A 20,048-nucleotide genomic window follows, 5' to 3' on the forward strand; every position below is an offset into this window, starting at 1 on the left:
CACTGAGTAACACCACATGGGTTTGCAGTGGTCTGTAACTGAAAAGGTTCACTGGAAGCAATTTGCAAAGAAATCCTTAGGAAACCACCTGGATGGTTATTTTAAATTAAAAAAGGAAGAGATGCCACTTTAAAAAAATAATTTTTAATACTAGGTTTAAGGTTCCATACATGTGATAGTCATTAGAGCTTATTTAACCTTGAAATTGTCTGGCCTCTTTAATTCCACAGGGACTGTAAGGCTCTTGGGTTAGAAATGAAAAATAATGTCAGAATAAAATGAGACTTTCCTGAGTGTAGGACCATTATTACAGAATATTTTCTTAATCAAGCCTCTTTGAGAGCCAAGCAACGGAGAAAAAAATAATCAGGCTATACTGCTTTCGTCCACAGATAGGGTCTTAGCTGATGCTTTGGGCCAGTGATAAAATAGGCACAAGTCAGTCCCAAAGGCTGGATGTGATACACTCACCTAAAATGCATGTAGAACTGATGATTTGTCCATCCACAATCTCAACTGTAGTACACCCAGTTCCCTGTTACAATACGCTTTTGAGATAATCCCAGTGTGATAATCCATTTGGGCTCTTGAAATTCAGAGCTTTCTGCTTGTTCAGACTGGAAACTTTCAGCAGGAGCAGTGATTTTTGTTGAGTTTCTGTTACACCAAACATCTGTGGTGTGCCCCACCACCCTTTCCCCAAGGATGAAACATGCTGCAGGGAGGGTGTTGCAAGCATTCCTGAACTAGACAGCTAAGCTGGAGTCATAACTGTGCTGGCCAGGACGCTGCTTTGAAGAAGGCTCCCATCAGAATTAAAACATCTCACAACTCTCATCACAACAGCCCTATTCTTGAGCACGGCCGAGCATGGAAATTTAAGGATGGGGGCGGAGTGGGGGAGAAAGAAAAAACAGACAAGTAAACAGATAAAGAAGGAGCTCTTGCATGCAAGTGGAATTTCCTCTGAGCACAGGACACTCTTTATCATTAACTGGTCTGTCACAGGAAGGAAAATGGGAAAACAGTGTTTCCTGTTAGGGGGAAGAAAAAATCAATAGGCCTTGGAAATACCTGACTGGAAAGAACCTTTTGTGTTCCCATCAGCAAGCACAACTAAGTTTTTAACTCCTTTCGAGCAGGAGTTCAGTTCTAAAGCAGTTTGCTTCTTAAATTGGGACTTCAGTGTAAGCACATAATTAAAAAATGGTCAGCAATTCAGGCTGCTTAGTTCTTTCTTGTTCATTTAAGAAAATGCTTTAACTTCTGGTAATATCTTGTATTAGACAAAGGCTATTTTCAAGGCAGTTTAATTGTTCTGACTTGTGTCTATGCAGGTAATAATAATTGAAAGGGCCATTTGCCATACAAATGCAGTCACTCCTGTAATATTTTGATGAAGATGCTCACAGATGGACAATGGGTCTGCTCTTGTTTCTAGTGAACAAAGTTTTCTCTTGGAGAGAGCGCAGCTGCCAGGCAAGTGCTTGAAGCCTCAGGAGGACAGTGAACTGCACTGCAGCTCCTGCATCATCTTTTTGGTTGCATTTTGCTCCAAATAGAGCAGGGTGGTGGAAGTATGGGTCTTTCAGAAGGGTGAGAAGAGGCTGGTTCACTGACAAAGGCTGCAGGAATGGGTGTGTATGCACAAGCAGCCTCAGGTAACTTGGGTTCCTCAGGGTAATAGTTTCTCTCTTTGGTGACAGCTTCCTTCCTTCCCTCTGTGCCTCGGTTGTAGCCACATTCCCCCTCAGTTTAAAGCTGTTCAGACACAGGGATCTGTCCTGAGCCCATGACAAAGTTGATAGTGATGGCAGTGGCATAACTGGATAAGCATAAACTATGTAATCCAGCAGTGTAAATGTAAGAGGACCAAATGAAAAGGAGGAGGGAAGGAAAATGACCTCTTAGACATGCACAGAAAAAGGTTTGGAAGTCACATTTTTTAAAAATAGGGAGGGAGGAGTGGGCTGAGCTTAAAATGAAACTATCAGCAAGGCTGGAATTAAAAGAAAGCTTTCGGAATGATCTAACTTTTATTTTATTACATTACAGAAGACAAAAAATCAATAGCTGGTAATTCAGACATAAATGAGTTATACAGGCCATTGACACAATGGACCAAACTTTATAACAACCACATCTGATGCTGTCAAGCCACAGGCTTCAGTGGCGCCAGCAATAATTATGTCCGATCACCTCTAATTCAGAGCTGCCTTGCTTGATAAAGGTGTCACTCTGAGTGGCTGCAGCATCAATATCAATTGAGGATGTCATCCAGCAGGTCAGCCTGCTGCAGAGAACTGTATTTTTTTTAATTGAATGGGGTAAACATTTGTTTTTTCTCCTCATTCTGTCTGTAAAAAATCATGTATACCTCAAACAAAAATTGTTTGAATTTATGGCTGAAACTACTCGAATTCAAGACTGATCCATGACTGAAGCTAATGGTGTTGAGCCATAGAAATATATTCTAAAGATAATTTATAACCATAAGAGCATCCTCAGGAGGAGACTTTGGCACTTTACAATAATCTCTGTTGCATCTGTGCTTTGATCAAGTAATGAATCCTCCCCGCCGCAAAAAAAAACACCTCTTTCTCTAAAATGCTGCTAGGCAATACAAATTGCTTTTCCATAAACTCACAACATTATAAGGAAGTAAATAAAACACATTGGCTTTGATGTTTTCCTATTGTTTTCTGAATTTTGAAGGCTATATGTATCCATTGTCTGTCAGAAAACTGAATATCACACTGCAACACAGAGTGACTTTGTAAAATGTGCAGAAGTTCCTGGTTTATAAAGAAAGAAGTCACTTTTAAATACCTTTGCAGTGTTTCAGATGCTTACGTCTCTGCAGTTTGACATTGAAACTATTAGTCTTTGGATTGCTGAGGAATGATAGGTCTGCTTAAACATTTTCTATTATTATTATTATTATTATTTCTACTACTTAGGCTTTGTATTCTTTTGTGGAGCAACTGTTTTGTACTGTGTTGACTACAACTAATTGTGAATGATGAACAGTGAAAAAAACCTCTGTGGGGGAGGACACGGGAGGTATTTCAGCCACAGTAACTGTAGCATAGATCAGGAGGACTTCGAAAATGCAATCCAGTGAAGCAGAGCGCTTCACACCACAATAGCTTATGCTTGTACACATTAAAAGCTTCTTCTATTTTGAAAAATTATTATTAGTTCCACATAGAAAGTTTATCTAGCCTCAAAAAAATAATGAATATCAGACTTGGAAGATAAACACCAGGAGGGAACTGTTTTAAATGCAGGGTTAGCAATAGCAGCAGCACTACAGTGAGTTAGTTCATAAGCTTGCAGTGCTCTACGGCTCGGGACTTTTCTGGTGCTTTTTAAATAGCAGAGAAAAAAAGTGTCTTGCACCTGTATGTTTGCAGGCACACCAAGAAACAGCCCTGTAGTTATCCTACAAAAACAGAGGGCTCGGTTCAAGCCCTGCGCAGCAAAGGCAGAGAAATCCTAGTCAAACACATACGCTGTAAAAAGCAGCGTATTTGTTCTCCCCAGACCCGCACAAACAGGCTGCATCCGCTTCACGGCTTCTCCGCTGCCCTCCTGGTCTCCAGCTCCATCTCCTCCTTTCCCAACTGCTGGATCTTCTGGACGCTGGGACCACGCGGGCATTCGGGAATGAGCGTGTTTGTGTGCAATATCTTCTGATCAGCCCCCCCGTCAATCATGTCAGCCCCGTCCACGGGTTTTCCTGTGCTGGGGCAGGCAGCTGCACAGGCCATTCAGAGGCGGCACTGTTTCTTTCTCTGTTTACTCGTTTCCAATGGCAATTGCACCACGGAGTCTCAGTAAGTCTGGAACTTGGCCTGGGGCTGTTTTGGTTACATTGAAGTTTTTGCTTCAGCTCTGCCAGATTTAAATGGTGACTTCACCAGCACTGAGCTAAAAAGGAGAAAAGGGGAGGAGGGAGGTAGTGTAGCGAGGAGCGGAGCGAGGGAGGGAGAGGGCCAGGGCATTACATCATCACTTGGACAGGAATCAAATGGGAAGGATATGACTCACTCGGGCTAGTTAAGCTTTGGCTCAAGTTCTACATACACTCATTCCAGGGCTCTCATGTTCTGCACCTCAGCAGGGAATTCAGGCTCAGTGATGTCCATGAGGTTTGTTTTTAATTTTCTTTTCCTTTTCTGATTTCTATATACTTTTTTACCCCCGTTGCCTTCCTCCTCCTCTCCTCCTCCCCTCCCTAGTCCCCCTTTCCCACTCTCTTTTCCACTTCAACAGAGTTTGTTTTCTGGTGCGTGTAAACTCAACTCTCAGCAGCAGAAGCTGTTTTTTTGACCAAACCAAACCCAAACAAGGAGCACAGCAAACTTGAGAGAAGTTTGGTACTTTGTTGTGCTGTTGTTTTTTTGCTGTTTGTTTGTTTTGTTTTTCCCCATCATTGTGTTGCTACTAATCGGAGGAGACACGGAGAGAGTTAAAATGCAGGAACCAATCGCTTGGACGGTGATGTAATGCTGGAACTGCAGGGTTGTTAAGTAATGTGAGAGGAAGGGGGTCAGGGTTGCAAAGCATTTACCTGCTGTCAAGGGTCTTTAAGTTTATTATCAATTGCAGTGACTGTAACTGGCTTCAGACTGCAGTCTCTAATTATTCACAGACTCCCCTTTTTTTATCTTTTATTATTAAAAGAAAAAATTATATTACGGTATTTAAAAAAATGTGATATTATCACAGCTGTAAATTATTTTCCACCAGGGTTTTTTGATATTTTTAAACGGCTTGAAACTTGGTGTCTCTTTCATGAAAAGCCTGGAGAGAGCAAAAAGAAAAGAGAAAGGCAAAGGAAAAAAAGGGTGGTTCTTAGAGTATAACTGGAGAATTTGAAACTGTAGGAAGAGAGCGATTCAGCCTCTGCCTGGCAGAGTGAGAAAAAGCTCCCACTGTTGGAAATCTGCTGTAGAAAATAAAACATTTAAGAGAGGCAGTTTACAGAGCTCATCCCGAGGAGCCTCAGCATTTCATTCCTAACACTTGTCAGCAGCGTTCTGATCCTTAGCTAACCCCGGGCTCATCGCTTATTTGATGGGCTGCTCTTTTGCTGTTGCTGGGACCGCTGAGGTCCCCATACTGCACGGCAGGTCCTGTCCCTGTCATGGCTCTGCTCTCCAGAACTACCTGAGAGTTGCGGCATCTGCCCACGTGGGTTTCCTCTGCGGGACAGCACTGTACTTGTCTTATTAAACCTGTCTGTCCCTCTACTGACCTTTAAGCCTTTTTTTCCATGTAACTAACAGCCTCTAGGTCTAGGGGGGAGGGAGTAAAGGTACCTCTTCCCCAAGTTCACCGAGAGTACATTACCCTTAGGGTAGGCCATGCAGAGTTTAACACCGACTAAACTCCTGCTCGGGCACTGCTTGTGTTTAAATGTGGGATGAATGCGAAATACCAGGTGTGCATTGGTGTCCTCAGGATACCCGTTCTGCTTGGAGGAGCTCTGCATCAGGTTTCTGTGTCAAGAGCTGTCTGGTCCTAAGATGCTGCTCTTGGAAGTGCCTCCTTCAGGGAATTTCTCTCTTGGAGGAAAGCACTGTATTCACGTCCACTGGATCAGCAGTGGATCAGAGATTTGCTTGGCTTTCTAATGATAGCCTTAAACATACTCCTGAGGGTTTGGTGATTATTATTATTTTATTTTTTTTTACAATCTGTATTGGGGCTTGATTGAGCAAAATACAAAATTGTGTTGTTCTGTGGTGGTGGCAAAACCTCCCCATCTCCATCTGAACAAGGCAAGAGCCCCTGACCAGCTCCTGCCTTCCTTTCCCTCTGGTAGCCCTCTGCAAATGCATCTTGTGTCTACCTGTTATGTCCCTGCACTTTACTCACAGGTTTTCCTAAATGCCCTGATTTACAAGCTCCTCAGTCAACTGCTGAAGCACAAACAATTGCTCATGTGCCAAACTTTTATCATTTGAGAGTCTATCGTAAGGCCGCACCCGGCTCCGGCCAACGTCGCAGTGCAGCTATACCATATGGGTTAGATTGTGCAGTGCTCTGTTGAGGATGTGTGGGTTGCAGAGGGAGCTGTGCTGCTGCAGGAGTTCCCGTAGGATTTCTGACTCATATTTTCTCCTAGAAATGTTGGGAAGTGCCGCTTCACAGACCATCAGAGTAAAGCAGAGTAGATTCTTCCCTTTGCCTGCCCACTTCGGGTGCTGGGGTGGACTTGTCTTCACTCTTTCCCTTCCTGCCTTTTCTGGCTAGAGACTTTGTGTGCGAAAAGTCCATCAGTGTTGTTCTAGGATAGTGTTAGCTATGTTGTCAAGATACTGGACAGAGGATGACAGACTTTGTCACATTCCCTCTTTGCCTACACAGAAATGCATTCTTGCACTTTCTCTTATAAAATCACATATAAAATATGCTATGCAGCAAGGTCTGGAAGTCTTTGGGCATCAGGTTTCCCCTGGGGACTGGAGTCTCCCTTGTCTGGTACAAGCTCTCAGCATGTCCCCTGGCTGGGAGGGCAGCAAAGGAGCGCATCTTGGTGCTTCAGTCAGTTTGGACTGACTGATGACCCTGCCTTGTTCTCATGACTTTCATGAAGAAACTTCATCTTCTCCACCCTGCTGATTCGTGCTTGACAAAGTTAGGTAGAGGGTGTAAAGATGTAAATACTTCTTCACTTCCCGAAGTGCATTACAACTCTAAGCTACAATTTATTTCTGCTACTTAACTGATTTCAGCACAGCACCACAGAAAAAACAGTTTTAAACGCTTCTTTCGAAAAGTTGTAGTTGTAAATTCCATATGCATACATATGTATGTGTGTGTATGCATATCTCCTGTTGAAGCAACAAAATATATAATTAATGAGATATAACTGTCCTGATGAAAGGCAGACATTTCCAGTTGTAGCTGACAGGTGCTTTTCAAATGCACATTCATCTTGGACAACAAAAAAATGAAAGTAGCTTCCCATTTTAAATTATTCCAGTGCTAGCTGTCCATCATGCACTACCTTGGATTCAATGTGCAGGTTATGGCTGTGGACTTACAGCTCCATGGTCAGAGGTCAACAACTCTGACAGTCAGCCCCAACATGTTTGAAGCCAGACCTTCTGGCAAGAGGATTTTCTTATTGAAGGATGATATCTTCAGGGACTTCATTTTTAAACAGCAGCCAAGAGAAACTAACAGCACTCTGAAAATGAGCATCAGAAGGTATATTCAGAAGCACATGTAACCTGTCAAACAAACCAGACGCCAAACACAGCAGAGCTAGGAAGCGATGTTTGCGCTGGAGAGCCAACTGTCCGCAGCCGGCCTGTGAAGAGAGGCAATCCGCTTAGAGCAGAGCCCGGCTGGAAGAGTCCCGGTAAATCTTCCCCACCAAGATCCCAAGTAACATTTCCACCTTCATCATTGAGTGTCTGCATTGGCAGGATACCTGCTCCGTGATTTTAAGCCATAATTTGGTGCTCCTTAGTTGGTCTCTGCATGCACAAAAGAATTACTGGCTCTGCAGGTTGCAGTACAAAAGCAAGACGTAAAATATCATGGAGCTTGTTTTTATTTCACTGAATTTGATCCCTCTGTCCCTGTATTCCTCAATTTTCCTGTCTCTGTTGTAAGACTATTTCCCTGAAACATTTTTTGAAGACTTGGCTGATATTTGTGAAGCCCAATGAAGTTTTCAGAGTTGGCGTGGTGAGTGCTTCAATCAGAGTAGGCCAGATGTTGGGCAGAGGTGATTGCAACGCTGGCCTCATGTTGTGTTTTGGACATGGAGATCATGAAGACCAAGTTGTTTCTGGCACTTGGTTGAGGTGCTGGGGCAGGACTGGGCCTCCTCTGCACTTGCCCATCTCTCTCTCTTCACCTTCCCACCATTCTTTTGTTCATCCTGCACATGCCCGGGCCATGTTCAGCCCAAAATGTTGAGATCAGCTTTGCCGAAAATTACACTTCAGATCAAAATATGAGTTAGGTTCCTCCAGTGTGAAATGAATGCTGGGTCTTTCTCTGCAGCTATAGATAAACCAGATATGAAGGTAATTACATCTCATTCCTATCTGACTCTCTTATTTGCCATAATCTCTTTTAATCCCTTTGATACTCATCATAATAATGTTAATCTTAATGAGCTCATTTGGTATTAATGCGGATGTGATTTGTAAGTTCAGAGCAGGCTTGCCATCCTTGTTTAGTGTTCATTAATATCCACTTAACTGTGTTTATGCTCTCTTTCTCCTGCAAATGGACTTGCATGTCTCTGTCTTCCACCTAGCTGATGTGACAATTCCTGTAGTGGAACTCTTCTTTACACACTCATGGTTGTATTTCCTTTCTCTTCCTCTTTCTACTTATATGATCCCACAGAAAAGAGCTGAAGGACACACTGCATCTATCTGCTAGTGACTTTCTGTACCCCAACATTTACTCATTTCTTCCACTTTTGACATCAATATTGAAGGAACCTTTATCCTCTTGCTCCTCATTCATGTGGCATTCCTTCTTAGATTGCCTCATAGAGATTACCATACTATAGCCCTCGTTTTATTGTCTCAGAGGGTGAACGAGTAGGAGACACAACCCCTAATCTTGGCAAAGAGACAAACTATTTGTTGCTTACTACCATACTCTCCCCAAGCGCTCTGTTTATGGGTGGGGTACCTTGCCCAGACAGTTTCCGACGTGACCAGCCAATTCTAGTGAGGGAGGACTACGTTTGGATGTTGAACCTGATCCAATGCTTATTGCAGTGAATGGGAGTGCTGCTTTGACAGGCTCTGGTTGAAGTCTGTAAAACTATCCTCTTTCCATTCCTTTGAGCACCCACGTATTTTTCAACATCTCTGAATTCAGGATGTGCCCTCCTGAAAAACTACTTGTTCAGCCACAGTGATTGCAGAGGCTGATGAGCCTTGGATCCTTATTAACGGGCCATTTCCTCTCTACGTGGGTGCTTGTGTTTGTTTTTAAACGTGGCATGGAATTTCTGTGTTGTGGTGCTTGCCATCTTCCCTCCCCGCTTCCTCCAAACACATTTTTAAGGCCTCGATTGTCAAATAATATGAATTATTTTTCAGCCCCAGTGACACACATTTTGCTTTTTAGGGCTTTTGGATCCTGACAGAGCCAGGAAAGTATCATTTACTGAGCAGAACACTGTTTATTCCATCCCCACTTCCATTCTTTATTTTATGTCCTGATGTTTCCTTGTAGCATCAGCTTCTTATGTTAAAATGAATAACTGTACTGAGAACATCTAACTTAAAATTTACTAAAGGATTTCTGCACGTTATAATAAAATCCGATATTGTCTCAGTAAACTCACTAGTCGAGAGTGAGAGTTGCAATCTCTCAGATCAGCACAACCTGTATTTGTGTGGTGATCTTTATTTTAACAAAATGTCCTTCATTCAGGAGCATCACAGGATGTTTTCCAAATTGCAGCCATTAGTCAAACATATTAAGTCAAACACATTAAAGCTCTTTATTAGTATGAATACAAGATGTATTCGTATAAATAATAAGGTAAAGGGTTTTACTGCAGATATCTACAGCTTCTCTGCTGCTCCTTGACCATAAAGAATATGGGCCAATGTGGTTCAAATAGGCACTGTTTCCTAGAGATCAATAAATCTGTGTCCATTAGCAGCAGCAAAACAATAATAAAATTTCATTACATTCTCTCTAAATGTCAGCTAGTTATCACGAGCCCTGTCAAAAATAATACCAGCAGAATGTTTTGCCACACTGGAAAAGCCCATGAACACCAGTAATTTTATATGTCAGTTTTAACATGAGGTAGTTTTTTCCAAACTGAGTCTTAAAAAACAGAAGAGAAAAAAATATTACTTTACTGGACCAGGTCCTCTCTTGACCTCAGTTTGAGGGCATGGGGTATCACATTATAAAAGTTCCAATGTTGTGTTCTTTGTTGTCATTTGTTTTCTGGATTGAAGTGAACTTTTCTTTCACCGCAGCCAAGGGTGTGAGCCGTACTTCTCTTGCAGCGTCACTCACAGGACTTCAGAAATTCTCATTGCTCTGAACACTTTTTAGTTTTGTTTTGTAAATTCACCTAGGAAAAAAAAAAAAAAAAAACACAAAAACCAAAAAACCAACCAACCAACCAAACCACTAAACAAAGGCTGAGTTTACAGATTTCCTGAACCAACAGATACCTTACCATTGGAATCCAGTGTTGACAAATATCTCCTGTGGCCATTTGCACGAAGCAAGGATGTGGTGCACAAAGTGCAGTTTAGTACAGAATTCCTTGTATGCATGGATCTGTATATGTATACAGTCAGCCTACACTCTCAAATATATTTGAGGCTGCAAGGCAAATGTGACTTCTGTTGTTCCTAAGGAATGCTATCAGAAAGAATTTATCACATAAGATTCCAACTTGTATGACTTAAGGCGCTGTTGTAGGTATATACATTTGATATATACATTGATTCTTTCGTTTTGAAACTGAAACCATATTAGCACCCCTCAGCTCTACCTCCCGTTTCAAGGTTTTTCAGAATGTAAAACCAAATCTTGGGCAAAAGTTTGAACAACAGCTAAATGGGGACGTTGTTGTGCATCAATAAGTGTTTTGTTCAATTTTTCACTTGCTAATCTTGTGCAGTATAGAACTTTTTCCATTCAGAGCAAAACGTGATGCAGCTCTTGCAATTCAGTGGATATTGTAAGATGTCGAATGAGAAAACAAAATGTAGCTAATTTCCTTCTAGTAGTTAATTTAGCCTTTTATTTTACCTTACAGTATTTTGACAAGATTTTGTGAAAGAGCTGCAGCATACACCAGGAAAAGTACAGAACCTTACCAGCAACATTTATAAAAATATAATGAGAAAATAGATGAATATTACAGAAAAAAACAAAAAACAAAAAACAAACAAACAAACAAAAAAACAACAAAAAACCAACTAAGTATAGAGTTAGCTGGAAAATCACAGATTTGTGAAGATCTATTTAGAAAAGTGAAATGCATTTAATTGAAAAGTTTCCAACAAGGTTCAATAATTGTTAAAATTTGGGCTTTTGACAAATACCAGTTGTTTCAGGGGAAATTGGGAATTGTTTCAAGAGAAAATGCTTTCAATTCCAAATTGGTAGTTGTTTTTGCTAAGAATTTTTTGTTGTTCTTATTTAAAAATGTGTTGAAAGAGAATAAGTTTCTCACTTGCCATACGCTGAAAGATTAGTAAGCTTTGTACATTTTCTTTTCTGTTTGATGGCCAGTGTCTCTTCTAAATTTTTCTGTTACTTCTGATTTGTTTCTGTGGGTAAATGCCCAGAAAGCGTGAAGAGTAGCAAATGATAAACCAAACAACAATACTCTGGCAATCACATGTGTTACATTCCAGAGTTTTATACTTCAGTCTCACCTGGTGTGCGAGACAAGTTCTTGGCTGATAGATAGCACAGCCAGCAGCAACGCTATCTAATGTCTCCTTTTTTGTTTTTCCTTAAAAGATAGTTCTTTATCTCAGGGAGACTTGTTTTAAAGAAGCAGTGCTCCAAGAAGAGGGCTTTTTGGAGTGTAGGTTGGATTGGGCTGAATGTAGGAAGAGTATGAGTCTGCAGCTTCCCCATGCAGCATTGAGCACAGGGGCGCTGGATTTCGGCAGCACATCTGCGTTGGTATGTGTCTCCTGTGCATAGTAACTATCAAACAGGACAAACATTAGGTATAATAATTAAATGATTGGCTCAGGGTCAGATATTTGGGCTCACCCAAACAACCCCCAAAAGACTTAAAAAGATCTCTGTTGTGGGGAGAATAAAAAAATCTCTGCACCCAGCCAAAACCTTGGGCGTTTTAAGGTAAAATCTGTTTGGATTGTTGAATAGCTCTGAGCAAATGGGCACCCAAAAAACTGTGTATATGTTCCTGGGTGAGCCTGTGAAGACTTATGGCACTGTAGCAGAGGAAGGTGGGTAAGTTGCACAGAGCACTGATACTATGACAGACATCATCCCTAGACTGAAGGGAGCGAGCATCAGGAGAATTGGAGAGCAGAGGAACTCCATTTGTTTAGCTTGGGGAAAAGACAGTTAATAGGTAATCTAACTGCAGCCTTCAGCTACTTACAGGGTAGTTAGAGAGGAGACGGGGTCTGCCCCATTTTGCAGCATGAAGACAAAAGACAACAGTCACAAGTTTCAGCAAGAGAAGTTCCCGTGGGACCTAACGAAAGAAAGTTTCTTGCAGGAGGAGCATGGCAAGGCACAGCAGCGGGCTGCAGAGAGGAGGTGTGGTCACAGTTGCTGGAGATTTTCACACGTTTTGTCTAGAAAAGGCCTCCAGCAGCCTGCTCTGATACAGCACTTAGCTCTGCTTGGTGCAGGAGGTTGGACAAGGTGACCTTCAGAGGTGCCTTCCGACTGAAATCGTTCTCTGGTCCTGCACTGGGCAATGATGGCAGCACTGGCTTTCTGTACAGGGTGGGGAAGCAGGAAGAATTTTGATGAGGAAAAAGCAATAAAAAAAGCAAATGGTGAGATAAGAATATAATGTCATCTAAAGCATGTCCTGTGCCTGCTTATGCCCACCTTGTTTTGAGAAGTAAAGAACGTACATGTCATGTTAAGAGGTGTAACTGTGGACTCTGAATTGCTGCTACTGAGGAGAGAATTAATTGTTCTTCAAGATACTTTCTATCTTTCCCACCAGGCTGTAAGTGATGATCACCTAAGTTTTAGGAGATGTTTGATAAATACATGAAGAACCACTGATAACCAGCCATTTTTGGCTGAAATATTAGCCAAAATGAAGCCTAATATATTTTCCAGTTATAGATAGCTAAATGAATTCTTGTTCCCTGCTCGAATAAGCATCTGAATTTTCTGCTTATAGTCAAGAACTACAACAGAACTATAAAATGCTATGAGAAAAGCATCTCTCAGGTATTTCCAAACCAGTCAGCTGTTTAAAGTACCACTCTTTTTTTTTTTTTCCCTGTTTACAAAAATAGGGGAATTAAATCATAACAAACCAAACTTCTGGATCTTTGTGGTAAATTTCAGCATATTTTGCAAAACTGGGAGACAAGCGTTGTCCATCACCATGTGAGGGATCCATTTGCTAGTATCCCTGTAAGTTAAAAGGTATGTTTTACAGGAACTTAGCTAGCAAAAGCTGTTCCCACTGTAAAAGTAATGGCACATTAATGCCTTTTTGCAATGAACTCCCTATATACCTTATCTTCTGCTTGTATTTGTCCATTAACTAATGACTATCCAATATGCTGTCACTAATATCACATATAAAATCATGCCTTGCCCTTCTGCATGCTCAGTTATTTTATTATTACCAAATTAATAATTTATTATGGAATATAACATAAAACCTGAGGAACAGTCACTGAACATGACTTTTCACTGACAAAAGCCTGTGCAATGACACTGACTCAATCTTACATTCAGCTTGAGCTAAAAGGCTTAGAGAAAAATACTGTTCATATTTATGAAGTTTCCAGAAGTGCAGTCCTAGAGCACACAGCCCGGCTCTCACTATGCCGCTGGCACGTTCTTTATTGCAATGCATTCACCTTGTTTGCATCCTCTTTTCTTGTAATCAAGACAAGCTTTGTCCTTTTAAAGTGCTGCGCCTGACGCTTTGGTAAATGTCAAAGATGATTTTGCACCACTGTCGGACAGAGAGCAAATCACTAAATCTCGACGCGTAGTAAAACTTCCTGGCTGGAAGAGCTAATCCCCTCGGAAAACAAAACAAAAAGTCCAATACTTTCCTGCAGAATATATTATTTTTCCCTTTGCCCTGAAAACAGCATTCCTACCTGATTAATTTATGAATGAACCTAACCAATCTTTAAGTAAGATAGCTTTGAAAATATCGGTGTTAGTTCTGTTTTTCATTAATACGTTGATAGTGATATTCAGCTTTTTAACTAGCTGTTAAAATCGATTAGAAAAAATCTGGGAGAGAAGACATAAAAGAGAGGAGTGAGTTGGAATGTTAGGTTGTTTTTAACAGAAGAGGAAATGAAGAAAAACTGACAGATTTAAGGTTTCTTTTGTGTCATTGGTGTGCTTGTGGCAGGTGAGCTGTAACAGTAACTAGTTCTACGTGAAAAACAAACTTGTTGATTTAGTGACTGACATTAACAATAATAATTGAGGTTAATTCAATAGGACTTAATTTCTTAATTATGCTTTGAAAAAAAAAGGAGAAAAAAATTTTCACATTTACAAGAAAATTAACTGTTTAAAGTGAGCTGGGTAAATTTCCAAATTAATATGTCATTTCAAACTGAAACGTTTAGAAATGTTAAAAAGCTATGCTTTTCCAAATATCCGTTCTTCTTCACTTGTAAGGTTTATTCAATGTAATTTATTAGTGAATTTAATAATTCTGGTCAACCTGAAAGTGCTACTTTTGGTAAATTTCTTATTTGACTGGGGGGAAAAAAGTCCAGCTCTAACTTTTGAGTTTGGCTGCACTTTTCTGTGTAAATCACATGTTATAATGCAAGTGAATTCACTGTGATAGACTATGTTTAACTCACACATAATCTAGATAATTGAAGTCTCTATCCTCATATAACTTTGGAGTTTGAATTGATACTGGGAGCCTCCAGAAAAAGCTTTTTGGCATTTCTAACGCAAGCACAGGATCATTCACGCTGCAAAAGGTAAAGGGATTGGTGCAGAAAAAGCTTTTGCAACTTAATTTTTTCCAGTGTATCTTTGTCCTCACTCGGTGTGGGTTTGCAGGGCCAGCAATTCACCGTGCTATAATTTCATCATCTCTGCCATCAGTAGAACTAGCTACGCGTTACAGTGGCTGAAGAAATCTTGCAAGGTTTGTAAAACTCAAGAATATTAAAGGAGGGCATGTAAATTCATGTAGCTAGATGCTTGCAGGATTGGAGACTAGATGTCCATAGAAGATGATTGAAAAAACTGGTTTTCCTGCCAGCGACAGGTTAAAAATAACTCTCCTCTTTAAGCTGCCTGTAATACCGTTCCCAATCATGCAAGACCTCTGGGAAAGAGCATTTTTGCTTCAGTGGGAATCTTGTGCATGGTGACCTAAAGAGTTAAATCTTCTGTTCGGTGCCTGTATTCCCTGGAGTTTCAGTGACTTATCATTTTGTCTGTCTGGGTTTTTTAATAATTTGAAATACCAAAGGGAGCTATAGGGGGTTTCATTTGCACATAGTCCTGAGAACTAGTGGTCAGTATGGCAGGTATGACTGGAGGCCCAAAATGTTCCTTGTGTTTGAAAATCATGTTTCTGTTCAGATGAGAAAATTCTCAGTTGTTTTTTCTTCTATTTTGTTCAAGGAAGAGTCAGAAGTTAATGAGGAAGCCCATAAAACTCCATTTTAAAGTTGCATTCTTTAAGTCATAAAATGAAGGTACTTTGGGTGAGACAAAAAGTATTAAATATTAAACGCAACATTCAGGATTTTTTTTTTTTAAAGTTTTTTTAAGTTTCCTCAGAAAATAAAACAAGTAAAAAATATGTAATCCTAAGTCTAAGAGAAAATCTGCCAAAACCTGCCAAATTTGCAGGGGGGGGTTGTGTTTCATGAATAGCAAGGTTCTGGCTGTAATACATTTTCAGCTGGTGTAATTTTTATTCAACAATGTGAGGTTCTCATTTAGTTAGTTCACTTTGTGTTGATCCTTGGTACATTGCTTAAAAAGAAGTCTGAGCAGTTGAACCATATGTTTATATCATAGCTCCTAATGTCAAAATTTTAATTGATTTTCCCATATTCGGGGTTAGGAGCGGGCTGTATCATGTTCCACGACGTCATAAAAACAAAAAATCTAAAATATGTTTCAAATAAAATGAGGGGGGAGAAGAAAAAAATGCTTAACTTAGAAAAGATGTGGGATTCATTAACAAAGGAAAATACTGGCCACGGACCAACGGCAAGCCAAATGTTTTGCCAGCAGTTTGCAGTTCACAGTCATCATTGCATGTCACTCTGCCTCCTGCACCAGCCCCTCCAACCATATATGCCTTCCTTTTAAAGAGAAACGTGTCTGGTTTGAGTTGAATAAATTAATTTGAGTTTACTTAGTTTAAAAACAAAAATATAGTGAGCCCAATTTTATTTCATTATGCCCGTGGGTAAAGCAGTCCAAGGTAATTACAACCACAGTGCTGGTTGCTCTATCTTAATTAAAGAGGGTTCTTTTTGCACATAGGTTTTTGCACAACATAATAAAATAGTTTGTGGTCTGGCTAGCCTCAGTGTCACAAGAGTGTACTCACTTGAGAAATTGTCCAGCTTTTCTAAAAGCTGAGGCCCTTCCGTGTGAGAGGAAGCGTGGAGTTGCTCAGCGGAGCACAGGTAGTTTATAGTCCTTCCTGCGTGGTGTAAGGGCACCATCGTAAATCACGCAGCAAACAACCTTTCATACAATCTTGTACACCAAGTGGCATGCTTGTCAGCAGCAATGAATGTGGGCTTCAGTGAGTCTTTAAGCAATAATGCGCTCTAGAAATGTGCAACACTGGTTACACACCTGTGACTGAACCTCTTATTTTTCTGAACTTTCCTAGAAATGTTTTAGGTTGTTTAGGATTTATTTTTTTTGGGTCACTTTTGCAAATAAATATGATTTATTGCTAAGCAAATCCTTTTAAAGAAAAGGCATCAAAGACATTTAAATAATGTACTTGGGATGATGATTAAACAAACCCCAAACTCAAATCCCAACAAGCATGGCTGAGGTGGCCTGTTATTAGAAAAGTCAAAAGAGGCATGTTTGCTAGCTGAATAAATCAAGTAGTGTTGTAAAAACACTGTCTCAGGGATGATTAAGGGTAAGTGATTTTCATTACTACATTAAGTTCTCCTTTCTGTTGTGGTGCTTTTTATAACACATCAAGCTTAGCTATTTACTTATGCTGCTTTAAAAAGCCCCAGCACCTCGATTACTTAAATCATGACCCAGTGCATTGATTCAGAAAGACAGCAACACAAGCTGGCTTTACTTAATGCTCAGGAACCTGATTGACAGGGGCCCTTTATTTCAGTGCTCTATCTCATGCAGTTGGTAATACTGACTGAACTCAGTTTTGAAAATACCAGTCTGGTATTTTCACCAGCCTGGGTGGCTCAAGTCAGTAAAATTTCACTGCCTTCCAACAAGTTCCACTCCCGATCCGGCGCAAGTACTTGCCTTCAAGTTGCACAACTTTCCCTTCTCTTACATTTGTATTCCTAGATAATTAGGGCCACTGATTGTCCTTGACCCAAATCATAGTTGTGCTGCCTTACTCATTTGCAAGGGCAAGGTTCACAAAGATTTCTGACCCTTGAAAGAAGGGTCTCAGGGTTGGAATAAGGAACATCCAAAGGGTCCTAGATGCTCTACTCAGTGACCAGTAGTGGATTTTGTTTCTCTCTGTTGGCAATCGAGATTCTCCTGTGGAAGCGCAAGCAAATTTACCTGCAACTGCTTGGACTAAGCTCACCTGATCTTGTATTTATGGAGGAAAAAGTGCCAAGAGGCTGTGCATTGTACCCCAAGCCAGGACTCCAGCAGGGCAGCCCTCAGCTGTATTTGGGCTGCTCTGAAGCACCTCTAGCTGTGGCTGCCTGTGGGACAAGGGTTGCTGGAAACTATGCTGCTTGATGAAGCTGAAGTCTGTTCCAGCCTCCCTAGGCACAGCCCAGGTCCTTGGCAGTACTGGCTGCATAGGGCTGTGAGTATGACTATAGACGTCTGGGCTTCCTAGAGGTCTTCATGCCTAAAATCAGGCATGTGTAAATAGGGAGATTTAGCCTAGAGATGGACCAGAGAGACTCCACCCCCACACACTTAAGTGCAGAACATGAAAATACTAATTTACTTCCCACTCTGTTATGATACTGAAGCAACAACATCCAAATATGCCTCTAGGATGCAGCTGCCAAAGAAGCGTTTCACAATGAACACGGAGGGGCATCCCTGTGGCAGCCTCAGCTAAGGTGCTAATGATTTCATAACCAGTTCTTGTATTATGCAAGCTATAAAACCTGCTGAGACAGTTCTGCACAGGGGTGCCGGCTGCCGGGGCAGGAGCCAGGGCGTGATGGTGGATCAATTATGGTTTTCCATGTGGAACAGATCTGCACTGTGTGTTTTACATACATGGCTTTGAAACTACAAGAAAACAGCCACTTTCTGTTTCCATTTGCGTTAGGGCCTTCTCATGAATATATTTGAAATAGACATTTATTGTGACCATAACCCTACCACAAATTAAAATCAGATCCCAAGTCCCCTGTGAAAAGAACCTCATTATAATGTATGGAGATGTCAGAATTGATACTAAATGACACTTAACTTCAAACCCTAAATACTACGCTTATCCATGGTTTAGGATTAAATCTACAATGGAAATAAGACCAGGAGCTAAGCAAGTTTTACAGGGGTGGGGGATGTCCCAATAGATGTATAGCCACAAGCTAAAGAACAAACAGCTGGTTGTATATGTCTGCCAAATGCTATGTGCCTTGCATATTCACTGCTTCAATTTCTTCTCTTAAGCCACAGATTACCTTTGTTACATATCCTACATAGACCAGGTCAGATTAATAAGAGGTGTAAAGTTGATTCAGACATTTTGTTGCTAGAGAGAAAGAAAGGCAGGTTTCCATGTTGGTCTAAAAGGTACACATTTGAACCATTGTTCCTAAACACTCAGTTTTTCATCAAATTCTGTGCATAAGCCATTTTAATGACTTGTTTTCTGGTCGGCTAACACCAGGGCTAAATCCAGGCTCCAAAAGACAGAGAGACTGGAAAAAAACCAAGCATGCTGACCTGCAATCTGACTTTGCCACTATTCTTTGCAGTCTTCATATTTGACTTTCCTATCTGAAAAAAAAAAAAAAAAAAGAAACAGAACAACAACAGAAAACATGGAGCAGAGCGAGTAAGTGCCGACCTCTGGAACTCAGCCATACTCACTGCTGTGCAAATTCCTGCTGCTCTCTGAGCTGAGATCATACTGTTGGAGATGGCAAGTGTGTAGAGCACAGATCTGTATCTTTCTTCCATTGCTAAATATTAACAGTAAAAAATAAATGCAGGTGATGCAACAGGCTTTGACTGGGCCTATTTATGTGACTGTTGAGATATTTTAACCAGATCAGTCAAGTGTCTGGCTCCCTGTGGGCCAAATCAAATAGATCTGATGTTATTGTAAACTGAGTGGAGCCGCCACTTCATTGTTTAGGCAGAGTTAACATTTTTTTATACGTTCACTTGCCCTATATCAGCGTGTCGCAGGGTATGTGTGTGACAAACACTCTGATTATTTTATAGGGGACATCTAGAAAAGACCATGTCTTTTCCTTTCCATTCACCGTCTTCTTTCTCATCCCCTTCCTAAGCTGACAGCCCTTTTCCTCCGCCCTCCTAATAGCTCCAAGCAAACAGCTTAAAAAAAAAAAAAAAAGAAGAAAGAAAAAAACCCCATCAGCTAATGTTTCTTGCATGTCAGCATGCTCTGACTTTGTCAGGCCAGCAGGAGAAACAAATTACATTGTCAGAGGCCTTCCACTGACAACTCCAGGGTACCAGTTCCCACAGTTTAAATCTGGAAATGCTTAATTCAAATGCTGCAGTTGATTCCAATGGCTATAGTGGCACCTCAGTGAAAAGCTGTGCTTTGGAGTTTGGTGTCACAGCATTGGGAAGTCGGTGCGAATTGAAACGACACTTGTGTTCCTGGAAGGGCTGTTTTCAGAGCTGCATGTCTACAGGAGACTTGGGCCGTGTCTAGACGGGTGGCATTACTTCAACCATGCAAATGCAGCTAGAAAGGTCCTTCTAGCCCGGTTAGCCTGGTCTTTTCAAACTATTTTATGCAAAGATGGTTCCTCCTTGCCGAACTGTAATGCTGAAAACTGTGAGGTGCAAAACTTAAGGTTATCCAGTACCCTCAGAGTTTCAAAACTCACCAGATTCAGTCTTTGACTCTGCTGCTCATACTGCTGCTATATTACTACCCCTGACATGGCAGTTTTATAGCTAAAGCACAGTTT

At 40.9% G+C, this 20,048-nt stretch overlaps 1 protein-coding gene across 8 annotated transcripts in view; it reads left to right on the top strand.

Moving 5' to 3' along the window:
* The window catches only part of CREB5 (cAMP responsive element binding protein 5), a 255,774-nt gene that overhangs the window by 152,733 nt on the left and 82,993 nt on the right, over positions 1-20,048 (top strand). The window contains exon 1 of one of the 8 annotated variants that reach the window (XM_021290302.2): positions 3,987-4,154. The exons of the other annotated variants lie outside the window; for them this stretch is intronic. Coding sequence (XP_021145977.2) covers positions 4,108-4,154 — 47 coding nt within the window. The 5' untranslated portion in view covers positions 3,987-4,107. Of the gene's footprint in view, positions 1-3,986; positions 4,155-20,048 lie in introns of those variants that run through there. 8 annotated transcript variants of the gene reach the window in all.

The sequence above is a fragment of the Columba livia genome, chromosome 2, assembly GCF_036013475.1.
Source record: "Columba livia isolate bColLiv1 breed racing homer chromosome 2, bColLiv1.pat.W.v2, whole genome shotgun sequence".
Lineage (NCBI taxonomy): Eukaryota > Metazoa > Chordata > Aves > Columbiformes > Columbidae > Columba > Columba livia.